This window comes from Scatophagus argus, chromosome 4 (assembly GCF_020382885.2).
Source record: "Scatophagus argus isolate fScaArg1 chromosome 4, fScaArg1.pri, whole genome shotgun sequence".
Lineage (NCBI taxonomy): Eukaryota > Metazoa > Chordata > Actinopteri > Scatophagidae > Scatophagus > Scatophagus argus.
In genome coordinates this window covers 5,371,674-5,392,337 of record NC_058496.1, presented here as the reverse complement: position 1 = coordinate 5,392,337, position 20,664 = coordinate 5,371,674, and the positions used below count along the sequence as shown (strand labels likewise).

Genomic DNA, 20,664 nt, shown 5'->3' with positions numbered 1-20,664 from the left:
CACTGGAAACAAGATTAACAAAGATTTTGAGGAAAGGGTGACAGCTAATTTTGCGCAATGGTCGGCGCCTCATTCAAGAGTGATGTTTTTGATAGAGCGAGCCACGCCTGAGAATTCGGCGGGGGGGGCAACATAGCGCGAGGAGTTCCGCGGCATTTGCACTTTTTAAATTGTTCTTTTTTTCTAATCTTTTCCTCCCTCCGTCATTCCAGTCATCTGTCCCAGTCCTTCATCCCTCCTACTGAACATTTTGCTTCTTTCATTTTTTTCCCCATCTTGTTGATTGTGCATAACTTCATGTAACATATTCACATTCAACATAATGAGATAATTCACTTTTTTAAATGTCAACACATTTTGCCACACTACTTCATATCACTAAGTGAACCAGGAAGACCGAAAATAACGTACCTTTTATCAGCCCAATATTATAGTCTTAATCTTTTGATTTTTTTTTTCTGATTTAATGTCTCTGAAATAACTCGCCCAGTGATGGGCAGGGAAATAACCACGTGTATAGACAGCACGTTCATTCAGCTTTGTGCTTTCGTCTGTGAGCATTTATCTGTGTGTGTGTGTCAGTGTGTGTCAGTCAGTCTAATCAGTGTGATCTAATCAGCAGTATGTATTGTGGAGTCTGTGACATGCCACTCCAGGCCCGTGGTCCTGTCTCTGAACTGGCTCTCAACCCACAGAGACACCGATACACAGTCCTCTGAGAGAGATATCAGTCTGCCTCATCACCCACATCCACACAGACACACACATACACACACACACACCCACATACACACTCTCACACTCAGAGAGAGAACGAGATAACAATCATACTTTCACAGCTGATTCCCTATTTTCTCATCGAAGAAGCCACACCACCCTACCTCCTTCTTTTCTCTTTCTCCTCTCTGCAGCCAATTTCAGGTCTATACAGTAGAAACATCTTGTAGATTTCTTTTGTTCTTATTTCATGCCTCTTTCTTTTTTCCACCTCTTTATGTGATGTCTCCCTTCTCAGAATCGCCTCCTCTGTCTGTAGGCAGCTGACAGCTTCTTTCACTTTTCTTTGTCAATTTCTCCTTCTCCTTCTCTCTCTGTCTCTCCAGCTCTCTTTTTCATCTGCCCCCCCTCCTCCATCTGCTTTCGCTTTTGTTTGCCTGGCCCCTCTCCCATCCCAACTTGATAATGAGGAATGCGGTGTGACCCTGACCTCCATCGGCCCTGCAACCACCTCCGACCCCTCCAGGTGACCTCTGGTCCCTGTTTTGACAGCTTGATTAATTACAGAGTGTTATGATTTATGAGAAAAGCAGTATGTAAAAATAATAGACAACAGGTGGTCTTAAAAAGAAAAAGTTGTCGATTTGAAAGAGCTTCTAGTGAGGATTGTGGTGGCTGTGGGGTTGAGGGGAGTTGGTCTGTGTGTGCGTGTGTGTGTGTGTGTGAGCGAGAGAGGATGTGTTTTACAGCCGCTTTCCATGGTAAATTGCTTTCAACCATTTTTGAAGGCTACATTGGGTTAATAGGAAAATGTCTATTGCTCCATGCATGGTTTCCTTAGTGGCCACAGCATGGATTTCTCCACGTGCTTTTAGCCGTATGGCGAGAGGATGAAGGGGATTCCAATATACATGCGTAGCCCCATGTGTGTGCTATGATGCATAAACCCAGCCATGTGGTAATGACACTATGGAAAATGTACTGGAACACACAGACATACAGTGCATACATACACACAGAGAGATGCGAGGTTACATCCTGTGAAAATAAGCAGAGTAAATGGCAGGACAGAGCAGCCGTGGTGTTTACCCTTCACACTTCAAACACAGCTTGTGATTGGCTGTGGCGACCTCCCCTGACTCATGGACCTGTGGTGCAGCTCCACTTAGAGAGGGGTTAGACTCTTGGACTTCTGCAGTGTGTGTGTGTGTCTCATTGTGTTTGTGCGTCTGTGTGCTAATGCTGTGGCAGTCAGATTTATTGCCGGTTGCGCAGCTGTAGCCTTTCAAACTCACAGTGTTCGAAATGAATATTTTACACGTATAAGACAGCAAATTTCCTTTCATAGAATGTCACACCTAAGAAGAAATATCACGCACGCACCTCACATAGCACCAGTCAGTGACGTCAACAGGACCACCAGTTCTCTGTGTGGCTCTTGCGTCCAGGTCACAATAACAGGGCAGGGGTGAAGGGATACCTCCTTGAACTCTGACCCGTGGAGGTCACAGTGGTCCTGTGATGTTCAGTAAGATTAATACCCTGGCTGTAATAGCGCGGTCTCACTATTCACCAACACATTGCTGTTCACTTGTAGATGACACCCAGCATAGCACAGCACACCTGAAAAAAATACTGTGCTTTTATTGTATTGTTATGGTCATTGTTTGTAAAAAATAAAAGTGTCACATGCTACATATTATATATATACACACCTTATATATATTATAACTTACCATGGCACACACATGTACTTGTGTATTATTTTACCATTGTGATGGGCATGTGCCTAAGCCTGTGCATACACATGCATGCATACATGTGCTCATGTGTCCACAGTATTTAGATGTGTCCTGCCACTGACCCCGGCATATGGCTGTGCGTCTCACACCCACCATGTGTGTTCATGTGTGTTCATGTGAGTTAAGGCACTAACTACCTGTCCAGATGGTGAAGTAGAAACATTCATCGACGGCGCTCTTTAAGCATTCACATGGTGGTGGAATTTCTTTACTTCAGTCAAGATGAAAAGCACAATCACATTTTGGGCTCATTGATTTGTCATTGTTGGATATTTTACTGTCACCGCAGAGGTCATATTCCTTATTTTTGCCCAATCTTGTTCAGAAATGAGATTCTGAATAGCACCCGAATACTTCTTTATAACCATAATCATAATCATCTCCTCCTTTTAGCACCGTGCTCCTTCCTTCCTTCCTAGGCCAGTTGAGCTGACGATTTGTCTGCCTTTCATTCTTCTGTGCCTGGTTATTAGTGGCCTTCAGGACAGGGTTGCTTCTGGGATGCCCTATCTTCCCTTTTTTGTGGCTTTTCTGCCTCCCCCTCTCTTTTCACCTCTCTCCCTGATTTATACATTAAATAGTTAGGCAGGAGGGCAGGGAGGCACCTATCATTCCATGATCTATATCTCTCTGTGCCCTCATTAAAAATACATGTGTATGCTTAGGGGAGACAATATGGAATATATAAATCAAAATGCTAACGGCGTCAGAATGAGCCTCCTGTATTTATTTCCCCATAGCTTTCCCTCTGTTAGCTGAAGACTCTTCCTGCTTGCTGTATTTCCTACACTGTGTTTGTGGCAAGCATGTGTTTTATACTCTAATATTAAAGTACACTGGAAATATTATTTGTTATACTACATTGATTTGATAATCAGCTCTAAAAACACTGCCGGCTGAGACATGGCTTACTGTAATATTCCATTTATTTTAAAGGTTGTGTAGTTAACGATGTAATATAAAATAGATAGACTCTGAAACATTCAGTTGTCAGTTGAGTTGATTACACATCTGCTGAGGCAGCTCTCAAATATCACTTTTAGTGAGTTTACATTCATACGTACATACATACTTTGTGAATGACACAAAGTCTTCTGTTGCAAAAAAAAAAAAAATTGACAAATGACTTGTGTAACATTTACTTGCACAATCGATAGCTCTGACACTTTCCACCTGGACGGTGATTAATGCTACATCCACCCCCAAACGAGCACCCCTCCACCACACTCCCCCAGCCCCGCACCTCCCTCTGTGTGTGTCGTGCTGAGAGCAGATGAGGCAGGCCTCCTAACTCTCTCTGTGTGTGTGTGTCTGTGTGTGTGTCATTGTACATATGTGTGTTTTTACGTGGCAGCGTCTGTCCAGATGTTTGGATGCCTGGTCAACCACTGAACGTGGTTAGTGGCTGAACACATCCACCAATGCACAGGCATCGAGTACGGTAAATAATTAACACGTAAACTGGCTTTGGCTTTGCGCAGAGCGAGTTACTCAACAGAGTCTGTGCAAGTGTCTTTATGTCTATCCTTTCACCAAGGTGCTGAAAATAGACAGATCGGGAGGAGCGAGACAGGAAGAGAGAAATAGAAAGTGAAACAGGGAGAAAGAAATGTAAATGCGAGCATGAAAAGAAGCTGAGGCATCAGGGATCAGAAGCTGTGCTATTCTCTTCACTTCCTCCACCCTACTGCTCCACTTTGAACTCATTTATAAATATTCAGCTCTACATATAAACAATAACCAAATGAGCCGAGGCATCCATGCCAAGGTTAAAAATGCTGCTGCTTATTACAGACACAACTACTTGACTAGCTCAAAAGGTTAGCCTCTTATTCTGACCTAAACTATTTGTGCTCATTAAGATCAAGAAAAAGGCAATCATTACCACAGAGTCTTATTTACTTTGACCAAATTAGTGTACGACTACATTAGCGGAAGCAAACACCAAATACAGTCTTTGAACTTGAAGTGAAAAGTCGAATTTAGAGAAACTTAATTAAATGTGTACTCTTTATTAGAGGAGAAACCCATGTGGTGGGCGATTTGTTTAAAATTAACTCAGAGGGCAGACGGGGAGATGAAGCTCCAGTTTGTCTTACTTTTCCTATGTAAACATTTGTGTTGGCTGCTCAATTGAGTGCTCAAACATACAAGGATGTGGGGTTAAGCAGAGGATCACGAAAGGGAAGTTGAGCACATGTATGTCTGACGATTTATGCAACTTTATTTAGTTGAGCCGTGTCTTAACTTATGTTGTTATTTTGCCCAGTTATTATGTTATTTTCTTTATCACAATTTACATTTTTTACATCTTTTTTTTTTTTTAAACATAATAGTATTTAGTAACATTTAGGTCTTCTCTGCAAATACTGGAGTGGCCTCATGGATGTCGCTAGTTATCAAGAGGGTGATTGATTTTGTGCTGACAGGCTGATGACAATCCCGTCTCATCCCCTTTCACATCATCCCTAAGATCCACACATGTCTTTTCATAGCCCCAGTGGTACAGTAAGTACTCTCCCACCGTTCTGCTCTCAGAGAAACATAGCAGTGTATTTGGTGGGTATGGGGGGGTCCCAGACTGGTGCTGTGTTAAAATGAGAAAGGGGGCACCGTGACTTAATCTGACATTACTGTGCGATCTGTGTGGTATCTCAGCCTCAGGGAGAGGGGGAGTGGGAAAGAAAGCGAAAGAGAGAGAGAAAAGATGGGGATCGGATGGATAAAGGGGCCCTGCAAGCAAAAAAAAAAAAAAAAAAAAGCTCATGTAGAGACGGAGACAGACAAGGTCACGCAGAGCAGGGTGGCCCTGACAGAGAGGGAGAGCCACAGTGTACTTGTTATTAGTGTTTACCTTCCTTCTCAGCTGCTTCATACCTCCGTACAGTCTGTGTTTTTTCCGTCTTCCTCCTTCACGATTTTCACTTGCATCTGATGTCGCTTCAGCCACGAGTAACTGAAATGCAAACCAATTGTGACGCCAATGCTTTGCTCTCGCCTATTTTACAACTTAGCCTTTCTTCTCGGTCAGCCATTGTGCGTCGTTCAGACCTCAAACCAGACTGTAGCCTGCAGACATCCCTCCCCTCCTCCTCTTCTTATTGGGTATGCCATGCTTGGTGACCCTTTCCCCCTTGTCAGTCAAGCCTGAGTAGCAAATCGGGAGCTGTGTATTGCTGAAACAAGGAAGTAGAGCGAAAGCTGTTGAGAAAAGAGAGCGCCATTTGCCCTGATCTCAACAGCTCCCCGACAGAAAAACTAATAAAGCAAGCTGCCCAAGATCCAATTTCAATAGACGCCTATAGACTGCACGCTAATTCTTGAAATGTAAGATGCATGCTCGCAGATACATAAACACATTAAAATACAAGTGCAATGCAAAGAAGAGTATTTACATGCTCCTATTCAGCAAAGAGCCATGCATAAAACCTCAAATTTACACAACCATACCATTCACTTTCCTCACTGCATGCACCCGTGACCTCTATCAGCCATGCTTTGTACCTGTCAAGTGCTGTCCTTTTCCCTGTGCCCAAAGCCCTGCTCACTACATGAGAGCTCTCACATCAAAGCTTTGCTGAGCTCCACACGCACAGATGAAACACCCTCTCACTCCGGCCGCCTCACTCCCGCTTCTGCACATTAGACACATTTCATTTCATTACAACGCCACTGGAAAAAGTAGAGGTGCTGCTGTCTTAAAGGAACATCTTATTTACTCTCCCTCGCACTTGTGTACTCACTCACAAGGACACACACACACACGTGCGCGCGCTGTCTACTTTCTTTTCAAATAATGCGACTGGAAGGGAAAATAATGATCTGTTAGCATCAAAGTTCTAGTGGACAAGCGGCATCTAATTTGACCATAAAGAGGGCACATCATTGTCATCAAAGAGTATTAACAATAATGTTAGGACAGCACAGTGTGTGCCTCCAGATCTGTAATACTAAAGCGTGCTCATATAATAATTATGCTTAATATCATAATATTTACATTCCCTTTTATTTATTGTATTTTTTCAGTCAGCGTTCTCAATATACTGATGATGACAAGGAGCATTTGGGTTTTCAGCGGGATTCACGTTGCTGCATGAGGGGGGATCAGGCGATGACGAAGGAAGGGTTTCATGACGATGATGAGACAAGCCCTGGTTTCCGTAGCAGCGGCAGTCTTTGTTGTGCTATCTGGTGCGGGACAGGCCCACAAAGGAGCGCTAAGGAGCGTCCGGAGCAGGGTGATGGGGGTCGGGGTGCCCCCCCTTGGAGGGGTCGGGGCGACCCTCTTGACCGCTGGCCCCGGGGCAGGGACTCAGTGTGGTGGTGGCACAGGGGCACCCACAGGGCATGGGAAGAGACTTAGCCTGCATACTGCAGCAGAAAGACAAGACTGACCCAACGCTAGATGACTGTGTGTGTGTGTGTGTGTGTGTGTGTATAAGACAAAGGCGAAGTGACCCAATGTTAGCAATGTGTGTGAGAGAGATTTAGTTGTGTTAAAAGCAGCCTGTCCCAAGGTTTGCAGTGTGCGTTTGTGTAAGATTCACACTTTGACAGCACATCACAACACAAAGATCAGATTTAGCAGGTGCATTCAGCATGTGTGCATGTGGGAGAGACTCAGCAGTGAGCTAGAAACACAAAGACAGGATGACCTACCTTAAGAAGGGCGTATGTCGAGATTTAGCTGTCACAAACCAGCGCAGTGAGTAGGATGATTAACATGAGCTCTGTGGGAGAAAGTTTGGTGGCATTCGGGACAAAACATTGACTTTGTGCTGTTCAATTTGAATATTGTGCTCTTTTTTTCCCCCTCTAAAACAGAAATTTTTCCGTCACAGTAGTTTTTTGTATAAGAAAAAATAAATACAAGAATCACTTTATAAGTAAGCCCTATTTCAGTTTAAGTTGAAATTATTAAAAAATTTTAAGGAAAAAAAATTGTCCAGTTGGTTTGTTGTGCCCAGCATTAGACTGAGTGTCGTATATTTGGTTGATGGAGAGAAGAATAAGAGGAGGAAGTGTCTGGACAGGGAGAGCAGTGTTGTCCTGACACCAACACAGACCTCTCAGTGTTCAAATAAATGATGGTTTCCGACACAGAGGTGAACTCGGCGGCCCTGCTCCGCCAGACTAAGCACGCTGACGACACTGGTCGCCTTTACAGCGATGTCCTTCTGGGTGACTGGACGGCTGAAAGGGTTAGCACCGTTAGCTCAGTTAGGTGTGTTAGCCTCTCCAAAGGATACGCCGTAGGGGTTAGCATGAAGAAGCTAAAGGCTAGGAACTGAACCACTTGAGGTTACCAGTAGTATACTTAAGGCCAGCAAGGGTTATTGACCAGCAAGGTTTAGGGTAAGAGCATTGGAGACTAAACACGGTTGTAGGCCACTCAGGGTTAGCATCAGGACACGGGTAAACCATTAACTCTTGGCCTTGTGAACTGGGATTAGAGGAAAGGAGAAACGCACACAAAGTGTTCTGACACTGTTTAAGGGAAAGAAGCTTTTTTTTCCTGCTGTTGTCCTCCTGTTTGTGGGAAATATGTTGTCGTTGCAGTGTGGTCTTCATTTTGGGATCATTTAGCTTTTCATATGAAAAACTTATCAGTATTGAATTTATGTGTTCGTTGATCATAAATGTTTTCCTGTTTTTATGATGTTGCTGTCACAGGGCTGAACTGGTCTTGTCAGTTATTTTATCAGGCTGCCACCAGTGGGCAGTGGCACAAAGCTGGTGTGGATGCGGTTAGACTACATCTCTCTGTATCTCCTTTCTTCTCCATCTTTGTCTTATCATTTATGTATACATGTCTCCTTTCCGCTTCTCACAGTTTCTCCTCTTCTGTCTCTTGCACATTCTTCTTCCCTCACTCATTCCATTTTCTTTCGTCTTCCATAACCTCTCAAACTTCACTTTTCCTGCTTTACGTACACACACGTATATACTCACTCAGACTAGTAAAAGTCCTGGTTTGGAGAAACATCTACTTAGAATTTGCATAAAAACCATCTGTAGTTTTTTTTAAAATCATAAATCACTTGCTAAATTACCAATAGACTTGGTGCCTTGGAGTAAAATGCAAAACTTCACTTTATCACCTTGCAGGTGCCATTATGTAGCTAGAAATTGTTTAAAGCTTGAAATTAGAATTTCAAAACAAATTTGATTTCAAGTTTCAATGGTGTTTAGAAGTCAATGTAATACTGAAGTAATTTTACAGCATACTTTAAATGTAATCATGTCCGGTTTCACTTTATTAACTTGGAAATGTTTTCTTAGGTTTCTTATCTTTAGATTAATAAGTTTTACATTGCAAATATGTCCATTGAGGGAAGGATAGCCTTGTCTGAGGAGCGAGAATCGGACAAATTTTTTAATCTGAGTAAGTGAGAAAGTGACATTTTGCCGTTGTCAACACACGGCAGGTGCTAAGGGAAGGGGTGTGTGGCAGGTTTGATGTCGATGGGCACAGGAGGGACACATGCTCATGCTGCGTCAAAGGAAGACAGGCACATTGTGTTAACACTTATTAAGGAAGAGGAGACGTGCCGCCTTGAGAAGATAGTGTGTGTGATGGTGATTTGCAGAGGAAGCTGAGCGACACCGCCTCTCTTAACTCCCTCTCACATCTCCTAAAGGTCTTTTTGTCAGCACGAATGACTTGCGTACTCCTTAGAATGTGTGTGTGTGTGTGTGTGTGTGTACCCACAAGTTTGAGTCTTGGGGTGTGTATGTGTATTTAGCACAACCAAAGTGAAACAGGAATCCATCCATTTCCTGCTTTAGTCTCCGAGTGCTTTGGATAATAAACACAGTTAATTAAAATGGCTTCCAAGTTGACGAAGTCACTAAAGGCTACGAGAAAACTTCCTTCTCTTCACAATACGTTTCCTCTCTGTTATTATTTCGTATTATAGCCGTGTGGGTTTCCTCATTTTAACTCTTTCCAATGCTGGCATTTTGAAGTAGTGCAGTGATGATTTATTTAATATTAACTCCTGTAAACATTTCCACCTGTAAACATTTTCACTTTTTTTTTTTTTTTTGTAAATGTAGACTGTAGATCTGTAGTGCTGTGTGGAGAAGTTTGAAGTCACACACACGTACATGCATATACCAGATCCGTATGCATTTGCGGCTAACCCTTTGGTCGAGAGATGGTAGGATCGATTGTGTTTGATATTAAGTGACACATGGCCTTTGGAGTCACTAAATGCTACTCACCGACTGAGACCACCGTTGCTGAATTCCAATCCCCCAGTTACTTCTCAGGCTTGTCCCTCCAGTGACACTCGCTCCTCTGTCTCTCTCTCTCTGCCATTTCTTTCAGTCTGGATTTGCATCTTCCCCTCAGTCTTCTCACAGTCTGTGTCTTGTAAGTGTCGTTATGGTATTATGCGCTCATAGTTGTCCACTACTGAGCTGTCTCTGAAACACCGGACGTGTACTGAGCAGGAAAATTTCAGAACTTCAGTGTAGCAGAGATGGTTGTGTTTTATTGTAGCAACTTTCCTTAGTAGGTTTGGTATTTTCCTGTTCTGAAAATGATGAGATAAATTAATAAACAAACAAACTACAACCTAGCTTGTCTCATTATTGTGATGAAACCTTACTTACAAACCAGAAATATAAAAGCTGTTTAATAAAGTTCATATAGGAATTTTTAAAAGAAACAAAAAAATTAAACAATTAAAAAGATAACTTTGTACACATTTTTCTCTCACACGGACAGATCTATTGTTTCTCTCTACCCGAAGATACATTTGTATTATTAATAAATTTTTGACATTGTGTCCTCTCTCTGATAGACATTTTTCTACTCTTTTTTTTATCCCTTTTGTCTTCTCAGCCTGGTAAATTTTTATATTTTATTTTACTATATAAAGCAAAAGGTCTTTACAAATAGATTTTTTATACTACAAAGGGAAAGAAATCAGTGAATCTATAAAATATCACAATTGCTAAACACTTATGAAGAGCAATATCTAAGGTAGATAATGCTGATGCCATTGCTTTAATAAACACACTTGTGTTTCTTGTTTGTTTTAGGAGGGCTACGGTGTGATGGTGCTCAACCCCAACGAGAACTACCTGGAGGTGGAGAAGCCAGCCAAGTCCTCTCCCCTGCCCTCTCCGACCGAACCCTCGGATGAACCCGCTGAAAAGAGGGAACGCAAAGATGATAAAGAGGGCAAAAAGAAGAGAGAATTTTATGAGAAGTATCGTAACCCACAGAAGGAGACAGAGACCGAACGGATCCCTGTACGAGTAAGTCGGAGAAGAAGGGAGGGTGGGATGGACGAAGGGATGGATGGGGGGAGGAGAGACAGATAAGGAAGGCAGGGAAGAAGTGTTTGGAGAGCCAGAAGGATAGATGTTCATCAAAAGCAGACATGATGGGGGAGGTGGACAGAGTGACAGTTTAGGGTCGTGGGAGGAGGTAGGAGAAGAGACATAGGTGAGAAAATGGGAGGGAGGAATTTGGGCAAGTTTGGAAGAGACAAAAGAGGCAAGAAGGTGCGGGGGGGAGGAGGAAGGTGGGAGGTGGCTAACTGAGGAAGCTAGGGAAGGAAATGTTAGGTAACAAGGGATGAAAGGAGGATGGGAGGCAGAGGGAGAAAGAGAGGCTCTTGTGTGGTCAGCCTGTGTGTGAAGAGGTTGGCCGTGCTCCAGTCGCCTCTCAGTGAGCAAGTGTTAACCACATGGCTACCGCCCTCTCTCCCTCTTCCTCTCCCTCTTTCCCTCTCACTCTTTTTCTCTCTCAGATGGTGGGCTGGTCAGTGCAGCTCTGGCCCTTCACTCTTGTTGACCGCTGGGATTATTATCTCCATAACACACACTCTGCAAACACACGGCAACATTCTTATCATGCTACACTGACCGTACAACCGCCTAATCACACACCCATATATACATAATACACGCACGCACGCACACACACACACACACACATACACTACACTGACCGTACACCCGCCTAATCACACACCCATATATACATAATACACGCACGCACACACACACAGACGCACACACATACACTACACTGACCGTACACCCGCCTAATCACACACCCATATATACATAATACACGCATGCACGCACACACACACACACACACACACACACACACACACACACACACACACACACACACACACACACCATGCTCGAGGCACCTAGCTCAGCCAGTTTACCTTGTGGTCAAACAAAGGAAGTGCCCCTTTGCATAAAATAAATACAGCCAGCGTGATGAGAAATTAAAAAGGGATGTCCTCTTCATAGATGTCTTTTGTTTCACCCCTGACAACAAAATTTCAGAAATTGCGGCTTCAGTGCTCTTATTCATTAAGAATTTAACCATTAAGGGCACGACGAACTGTCCTCACCGTCCTTATCATCTGCATCTTACTTTGGTTGATGGCAGTAGCGTCATGGAAATGCGTGTACGTTTGTGCATGTGGGTGGGTGTTTGCGTATGTGTGTGTGTGTGTTTGTGTGTGTGTGTGTGTGTGTGTGTGTGTGAAATACGTCAGTCTCTGGTGTCTGACAAGAGTTAGGGCTGCTGTGGGACTAGTGGGTGGTGTGTGAGCTGTCAACGCAGGCTTTTCCCCCCTCATCAGTACCTTTACACACACTCTAATAAGAGATAATTAGCTGCAGTTCTATCTTACTCTATCACACTTCTTTACATGTGTGCCGGTTTCCCCATCATACAGCTGATGAACTAGCTTTACACTATCTGACATGAAGGTCTTAAATAATCCATCATGTCGTTCACAGGAATGTTGTCAAACTAACTTGCATCTGCTGCCACTTTTATATTTCATTTTAAACTGCACCAAATCAATATTTCAAATCCAATGGTTATTACGTGTGAGGGTGTTATATCATTTCGCATTTGTGTGTGTACATGCAGGACATGCATATGTCAATGCCATCCATATTTTCTTCGATGTGCATATATAGGAGTATTCATAATATGTTTTTCCTTTTTCCTCCATTTCTCTGTTTCTCCTTATATATATCTTCCGCACTTCCCGTACTCTTGCCTGAAATCTTTAACACTCAGTAACATCAGCAGTATAAGATCGTTACCACAGTCCCAACCAAGGTTTCCGTATCCTATGCGGAAGCACGCTGTGTTATTCACATCTCGATATTGGGCTCGACTTGCTTCTCCCATGCCTGCATAATGCATGCTGGATAGGGTCGGATGCATTGAGACAAGGGCGGCACGCAGCAGCGGTGTTTCTTTCTGAGACTGCAGTCTCAGTCTTGAAAATACTGTGCAGTTAAACTTTCTCGGCTTTTCACAGCTCCATGACACGGAAGTCAGGACAGACGGCATAGTGAGTAACTGAAGAAAATACCCCACCAGCCCAGTGCCATGTCAAGTCACTTTTAATATACCGAGTGGTAGCTTGATAATTGATTTAGCCGTCCGTAGTCGTGCAGCATTTAGTGTGGTGACATTTTAGAACAGAGAGACAGATAGAAAAATTATCTTTCTGTGTCTGCTTTTTCAGACCAACAGGCTAAATTATCCTCATTAGCCAGAGAAGTAGGGGGTCACGTAGAAGGTTTAGACTTTCCAGCCAAATACACTTGTCCTTAAATACAGGGATTGCAAGACTTGGGATAAAGATTAATGAGTGAGCAGGTCGGTCCTGTGTGGGTGCCCCTTGAATTTTGACCTTTGATCCAGAAGTCAGCAGGACTTTAGTCCGTATGACCTCGCCTCTATCGTCCACGCCTCCTCCTCCTCCTCCGCTGCTTTACTCTCCACTGCTCTGTCTGCATCCACCCCAGAGTAAGCTGTCACACACATCCACACATCCACACACACACATCCATGGACACACGCACATAAACACACACTCAAGCAGATATGCAAAGGCACACACATACCGGCAGACAAAAGAGTAAAGGAGGTGGAAAAAGAACTAAGGTTTTGACATTGGTGTGTGTGTGTGTGTGTGTGTGTATCTTTTTCCTTCACCTCTGTTAGTCAGGGTGGGTGGTGGATCAAATCAAACCTCTTTAGCAGGGCTGTTTTCATCTTTTTTTTTTCATAGCACCCACCCAAGACACGTGCACTGACATGCACACACAAACCTTTTTTAGTCACTACACCTCGCGCTCTAACTCCCACTGAGCTGCCAGACCACCTGCACACAGCTTTTCAGAAACACACACTCGAATATATACCTCTTCTTCTCGCGATACATTGAAATCCAAGATTACACAAAAAATATCACAAGTTTGCTCTGTGTTTAGAGCTGCAACTCATAAAATTACACTGTACAGTTTTTTTTTTTTTTTGACTGACAAATCTTTGACTCACAAAGACGGACCAGCACACACACCAGCTCCCTGATAGAGCTCAGTTGATTAATACGCTTCCTTACACACATTAATAAGCTCTTAACTGCTTTTAGGAATCTTACTTTTTAGCCTTGGGTTCACAGTGTGCAACCCCTCAACCTTATCTAATCCCTCTCCTCTCCTCTGCTCCAGATCACACACCACTGGGCCATGTTTAGGGGGATGTTGGTTGAGGAGGACGAGAGAAAGAGAGGACAGAGGGAGGGATGGAAGGATAGAAAGTCTGGTCGGAGGGATGCTGATGAGGATGAGGGGGGTGCTCTCTTAGCACTTTGCCATATAGAAGTTTGGGAGTTCACTTTACTTTGAATTTTAGCAGTAATCCAGTTAGCTATTTTCTGTCAGCCAAGCGGAGGAATGGCAGGAACAAAAGGCACATTCATGGGCTTAAGAAGCTTCCAAAGAGTTCACCCAAGGCTTTCTGGCTGGGATTAGGCCAGCAGGCCCTGGAAAGAAGAAGGGGAAAAAAAGAGCAAAGGGGACAAAAAAACAGAGCTTCGCCTTTCTTTGAGCACCACTTATTTTAATAAATGACTGGAATACTTTTCTCACTTTCCCTTTAAGGTTTTTATGCTTTTCCTTTTAGCGTCACACATTGTCACATATTTCTGAAATGTTCGACGAGCGAGATGTACAGAACAGCCCTCATTCCGGTAGCATTTTGAAGTAGCAGATTGAGACTGTTCCTTTTCTCCTTTTTCTCCATCTTTGTTCATCTTCAGTGCAGGAATGAGACACCTGTGTGACTGAGATCGGTGGACATCGAATTCCTTGGCGGTTCTCTACATGTATTGATTTGGCACAATCAGACCACAATGAATGAATAAAAAAAAAAAATCTAGTGTTTCCACTCACGGGAGTGTTTACGTCTCTTTTGTTAAGCCATTTTTGTGTTGAATTTCATACCTTTAGTTCTCCTGTCTTCTGTGCAGATTCAGGACAATTTGGAGTGCAGTGGTTTCCAATTTCTCAGTGATGATCGTGGCGCAGACAGGGAGGTCTTGTAGTATGACATGCTGATCTGACTGTTGTAGATTGTACAGTGTGTGTCTCCTAAAGGAAAGAACCATCCATTATTTAGACCCTGCCTCTCCAAGATCCATTATTCCCAGCTGCAGCTGTCCACAGGGACCGGCTGAGATCCTTGTCCTTCTTTAGCGGATGATGTCCTGTTTCCTCATGTTCGCACTGTACTGCAAAACGTCTTGAGGATTCACTGACATACACAGAAACACACACACACACACACCACAAGTTGATTATGAACATTAAGACATAGACACACAAGCACACACAGTAGTAATTGTATTCGACATGGTGCTGCAGTGTTTCTCTGTGGGGACTGGGTTTTTGCTCTTTGTCACCTTCACCCCTTTGCCCCAATCTGTGGCCCACAAGCAATTATACAGACAGGGTTTATTTGACCTTTGACTTGTGGTCGTGCCAAGAAGTAAGGCTCAGCATATCCAAGGACAGGTAGGGACTTGATTAACCTCTGAACTTGGTCAGAGAGAGGTCAATGAACAGGGCTAGAGGGCAGCTCACCTGCATGCTGCAGAGAGCAAATTGGCTAGATGCCATCTTTGTATTTGGATGTGTATTTCTGTGTGGGTGTAGAAGAGAAAAACTCTTGACCTGTGTGCATGTGTATCTATCTTTTTCATGTTTTCATGTTTAAGGCTATCGTACAAGCTCACTGCGGTGTGTGGCATGTTTTAACATCAGGGTCTATCTGCTTATGTTTGAATTTAGTGTCAAGGTGTGAAACCCTTAAAGGGGAATGAGTCTGCGGAGGTCTTGTTAGTGTGTTAGTGTGTGTGCGAGCATTTCTGAATATGTGTTACGTGTAGTATACAACATCTGTGTGCGTACACCCGTGTGTTTGTGTGTTCGCTCAAGGCAGAACCACTGTTGCTGGTCTCAGATCCCTGCTCCCAATCTTCTAGTCAGGTCAACCATCAAACACATCCATCCTGCCCTCCCTCACACCTCCCCACCCACTGAGCTCCCTCTCCCTCACCCTCTCCCTCTCTCCTCCTTCTTCTCCTCTCTCTGCACATAACCCTGTTGTGGATACAAGCTGACCCGAATAAAGACATACAGAGACTCACACTCACTCACACTCACTCACTCACACACACACACACACACACAAATGCAGCACCTCAGGGTCATCCTGGAACAAACACAGCCTTGTCTGCCTGCCCGCTCTCCTTTGCCTTATGTCAATTAATGGCTTGCAGTAATTTCACCTGACAATCCGGGCGGCAGCGCGAGGCTAGTCGAGATGTCACAGCGATGACCTTTCTGGCCCACAGCCGCTCTTTTCTAATAAAGAATCTCACAAACCCACAGCAACTTCCTTTGTACTTTGTTAATGAGTTATTGATTTGAAACAATGCCCTGGCAAATATTGTCAGAGCAGACTGACCCCACCAAGGTCATGCTATTTTATTGTATACAGTCTGAGCACACTAATCTGCACGTGGGATGACATGTACGTTATAGTTTTTCTCCTTTCCCTGGCTCCGGCTCTCTCTCTCTCTCTTTCTCTCTCACTTCACCTCTCCTTATATGGCATCCCTTCATTGCAAAGTCGAATAGCACACCTGCACATACATTTCTGTCCCTCACTCTCTTACTTGCACCCCCTCCACCGCACCCCCCACCCCCTTGTTAGTCTTGCACACGTTTTTCACCTCATTCTCCCTTTTCTCGGTCTCTTTCGCACATCATTATATTCCCAACTCTCCATAGGTACTATACCTGCTAATTACCCACAATGCCACAGTCATTATTTTCCCATCTCTACCGCTAATTTGCTCCATACCTTCCTTTCCCCCACTCTAGCAGACACATCAGCTCCCAGACAGCTTCTAGCCAACTTCAGCTCTCTGTCTATCTTAAAAGAAAATGAAGAAAGAAACAAAGATGGGAGGGGAAGGAAAAAAAGAGACGTCGAAGGAGTACACGCCCCAGACATTGATTAGAATGCAATTGCAAACAGGTGTCGTTGAGGTCCACGTTTTAATTGTGTGCACAGAGACCCGTACACAATCATGCAGACACACATACAAGTGCACACACAAACTAACTTACTCTAATAACCTCTAAAACCAAATGTAATTATGTACATTGTTTATTTAATATTTAGTCATTAGGCCAAATGAAAACAATCCTGTTCCATGCTGATCAGGACATATTAAAGAGTATAATGACTCGGGCTGCAGGTGGGTTTGCACAGTTTGTGGCCTGGGAGCAAGAGGGGACTGGGAGTTTGAGACAGATCACTCAGCCAATCAGAGTTAAGGACAGGATAGGATTCTTTGTCGGTTCCCAGAGGGGACGCAAGTTTGCCATCATAGACAGAGACATGCTGTACACAGTACGTTGGCAAAGACTGCAACAACAATAATAAGAGAGTCAGTAAAAACCAAGAATATAATCAGTAAGTTAGATCAAGAACAAAAACTTCAAAAAGTGCAAACATGCCAGTGTACCACCATATAAACATTATGCAGACAGCAGAAAAGTAACTGCTACATACAAGGAATTGAGAAATATCGGAAAAGGGCATTGCATCAAGAGTCAGTGAGAAAGTGTGCAAAAGTTCCTCATGTAAGCTGAGTAATTTGTTTCTGCTTTTTCTGATGCCGGAAGGAAATCTTGGAAAATATTGTGATGTTTGTCGTACTTAGTTTTACTTCGGCTCTCCCTGCAACACCTTGAAATACTTATTGACATTTTTGCAAGATTGAAACCAGCGCTGCCCAAGCAAAACAGTCCAAACTCAATAAAGTTGTTTAGGGATCCCGTGACACTGTCCTGACACTTCTGGCTCCCACTGAAAAGTTTCTGAGTGTAAAAAGTATAATGGCTCCTATCCACTGATTCCTTCCGGTCCACACTGCTCAGCATCTCCCAACTTGAAATTCTAGCTTCCTCAGAAGTTTTTTGAAGTCCTGTGTGCTTTAGATGACTGAGGAGGAGGAGCAGAAGGGAGGAGCAGGGAGGTCTGAAGTGGTTGTTTGTCAAAGTGTGTTGATGTTGTTAGATTTATTGTTTCCTGTGTTGGTCAGACACTGGGTTTGTGTTGGCGTTGGGGCTGTTATTCTGGCTGCAGTGCTCTCCTCCTCTATGCTCTCCTCTCCCTGCTTCTCATTATGACAAATAAACACAGGGCAAGTATTGCACTGGACAGCTTTTGTGTGTGTGTGTGTGTGTGTGTGTGTGTGTGTGTATCACCTCATGGAATCATTTGTGGCTTTGGAATGGAGTGTGAGTTGTTATTGTCTAAGTAATGGAAAGAGCTAAACTGAACAAATTCTTGAAAGTAGAATTGTAAGCCAAACACATTCAACAGAGCAGTAACAGTTGGAACTACTTACATACTAAAGGCGAAGTAGATGATCATGCACAATGTTGCATAGCAGGTTGTCCAGCAGGTTTAATGGTGACGTAAGTTATAACACATAATCAGAGTTGATTGGGTAGCTGGAATGTGGCTAAAGCCACATTTTGGTTAGTCAACACTGAAGACTTCGAGGTTTAAAAAAATGCATATACATACAAAACACGCTCACACACTCATATACATATGCATACATACATACATACTTTCTAGACAAAAATATTGGGACAGTTGACGGTTACACTGACAGGGACTTTAATGATAGACAGCTTTGCAGCCATAACAGCTTCCCCTCTTCTGGGAAGGCAATCCGCAAGATTTTAGAGTGTTTCTGTGGGAGTTTTTGCCCATTCATGCAGTAGAGCATTTGTGAGGTCAGACACTGATGTTGGACAAAAAAGCCTGGCCTGCAACCTCCATTTTACTTCATCCCAAAGGTGTTGGATGCGGTTTAGGTCAGGACTCTTGACTGCGGGCCAGTCAAGTACTTCCACACCAAACTCATCCAACCATGTCTTTATGGAGCTTTGCTTTGTGCACTGGGGCACAGTCATGCTGGAATAGAAAAGGGCCTTCAACAAACTGTTGCCACAAAGTTGGAAGCATAGCATTGTCCAAAATGTCTTGGTATGCTGAAGCATTAAGTATCCCTTCACTGGAAATAAGAGGCCGAGCCCAACCCCTGAGAAACAGCTCCATCCCAATTCTTTGTCTATATAGTGTATGTGTGTGCATATATGTATGCATGTATGTACACGTCTCAAAAATAGTGTATTTGGTCTTGCATTGTAGCGTTTGTCTTGTTGTAAAGGTCAGAGAAATGCGCTTTACTCGATGTAGTGCGTTATTGGATATATTGTCTGTTTATTTACAAGCTTTAATTTTACTGAAAGTCTGGAGTTCATGCTGACTGACAGTAAATGCGCATTAGTTCTGTTTGGACTCACATTGTTGTGTATCTGTGTGTGTGTGTCGGAGAGAAACTGTCAAACACTGCTGTCGGTTTCTGTTAGACACATACAGATTTACTGTATAACCTTCATAACGTCTCTCTCTCTCTCTCTCTCTCTCTCTCTCTCTCTCTCTCTCTCTATCCACCATTTTTATTTCTCTTTGACAATTGTTAGCTGTCAGCATCTGGAGACTGTCTGGTCCTGATACTTATATTCTCTGAGGGGACAGTATGGATCGCTATATATTTGGTATACACTCACAATCAGTACACACCCTGAAATGTCCCCTGACAGTCATGGCTGAAGGATGTTGGCAACAGGTGTGCGGTTGGGACGCTGCTCTGACAGCGTTGGCAGATGCACACACAAGCAAACACGCACAAACAGTGTGAGGAAACTGTGCAAAATTAATAAATAAATAAATAAGCTAAGATACTGTGTGAGAGCTGTGACAGGATGCCGGTCTCGCAGGGCGGTGTGCTCCACTGCAGCTAATTAACCCCAGGAAATAATTGCAACAATATGCAAATGCTGTTTAGATAATTCACTACACTGCCATGCCAGGTAGTCAGTCACTCTGTCGCCAGTCGCTGAGGGTGTAGGCAAAGAGTGTTTGCTGTTGTGTGTGCGTGGTTGGGTGATGGAGTCTGGAGCATATGGGGACTGATTTGACACCATAAAGAGATCAGCCGGGCAATGTGTCTGAAAATTCTTACATTATTTACTGCTATAATAGAAGTTATTATTATTATTATAATTTTGGAAGTTTTAATGTGAAGTAAATGTCACATATAGGAACATAAAGATGCCATGTGCAGAAGAAAACCCTCCCTAATGTGTGCATGTGAGGCATTGCCACTGAAAAGGCGAGTGGAGAGGTGGACAGAACAGGAGATGGAGAAGTGCGAAGAAAGTGAAACAGGTGGTATCAGCGGAGGAGAAAAATAAGATAGAAGAGAGGAAAGGAAGCGGGCTAAGTAAATGGGCTTCACAGATAAAGGGCGACGAGGCCGAGGAGAGAGGAGGGAGACTTCAAAAGACTTTAATGTCACAGCCTTTCGGGGAGACAACTTTGCCTCAGCCGTGCGCGTAGGATAACGCACACACATATGCACACAAGCACACGAGGCGCTCTGATGGCAGAAGGGCAGGGCAGAGAGGAGTTGCCTGCTCTTGCATCACACTCTGTGAATGGAGGTGGGTGCTGACACTACAACCCCCTCATGCTAATCTAGCAGTAAACACAAACACTCTGACAGGTTAATTTACCTCTAGACAAACACAGCAAACCAAAACACACATCAGCGCATCATCAAATAGTACAAGCACACACACACTCTTGCACACAAGTGAAAACATCAAATCACAGGCCGCCTTACTTTCTTTTAAA

General features: G+C 43.6%; 1 protein-coding gene across 1 annotated transcript in view; it reads left to right on the top strand.

Moving 5' to 3' along the window:
• The window catches only part of fam172a (family with sequence similarity 172 member A), a 144,852-nt gene that overhangs the window by 44,783 nt on the left and 79,405 nt on the right, over nucleotides 1-20,664 (top strand). Inside the window, exon 7 of the mRNA XM_046387048.1 lies at nucleotides 10,572-10,790. Within this exon, the coding sequence (XP_046243004.1) occupies nucleotides 10,572-10,790 (219 nt within the window). The remainder of the gene's footprint in view (nucleotides 1-10,571; nucleotides 10,791-20,664) is intronic.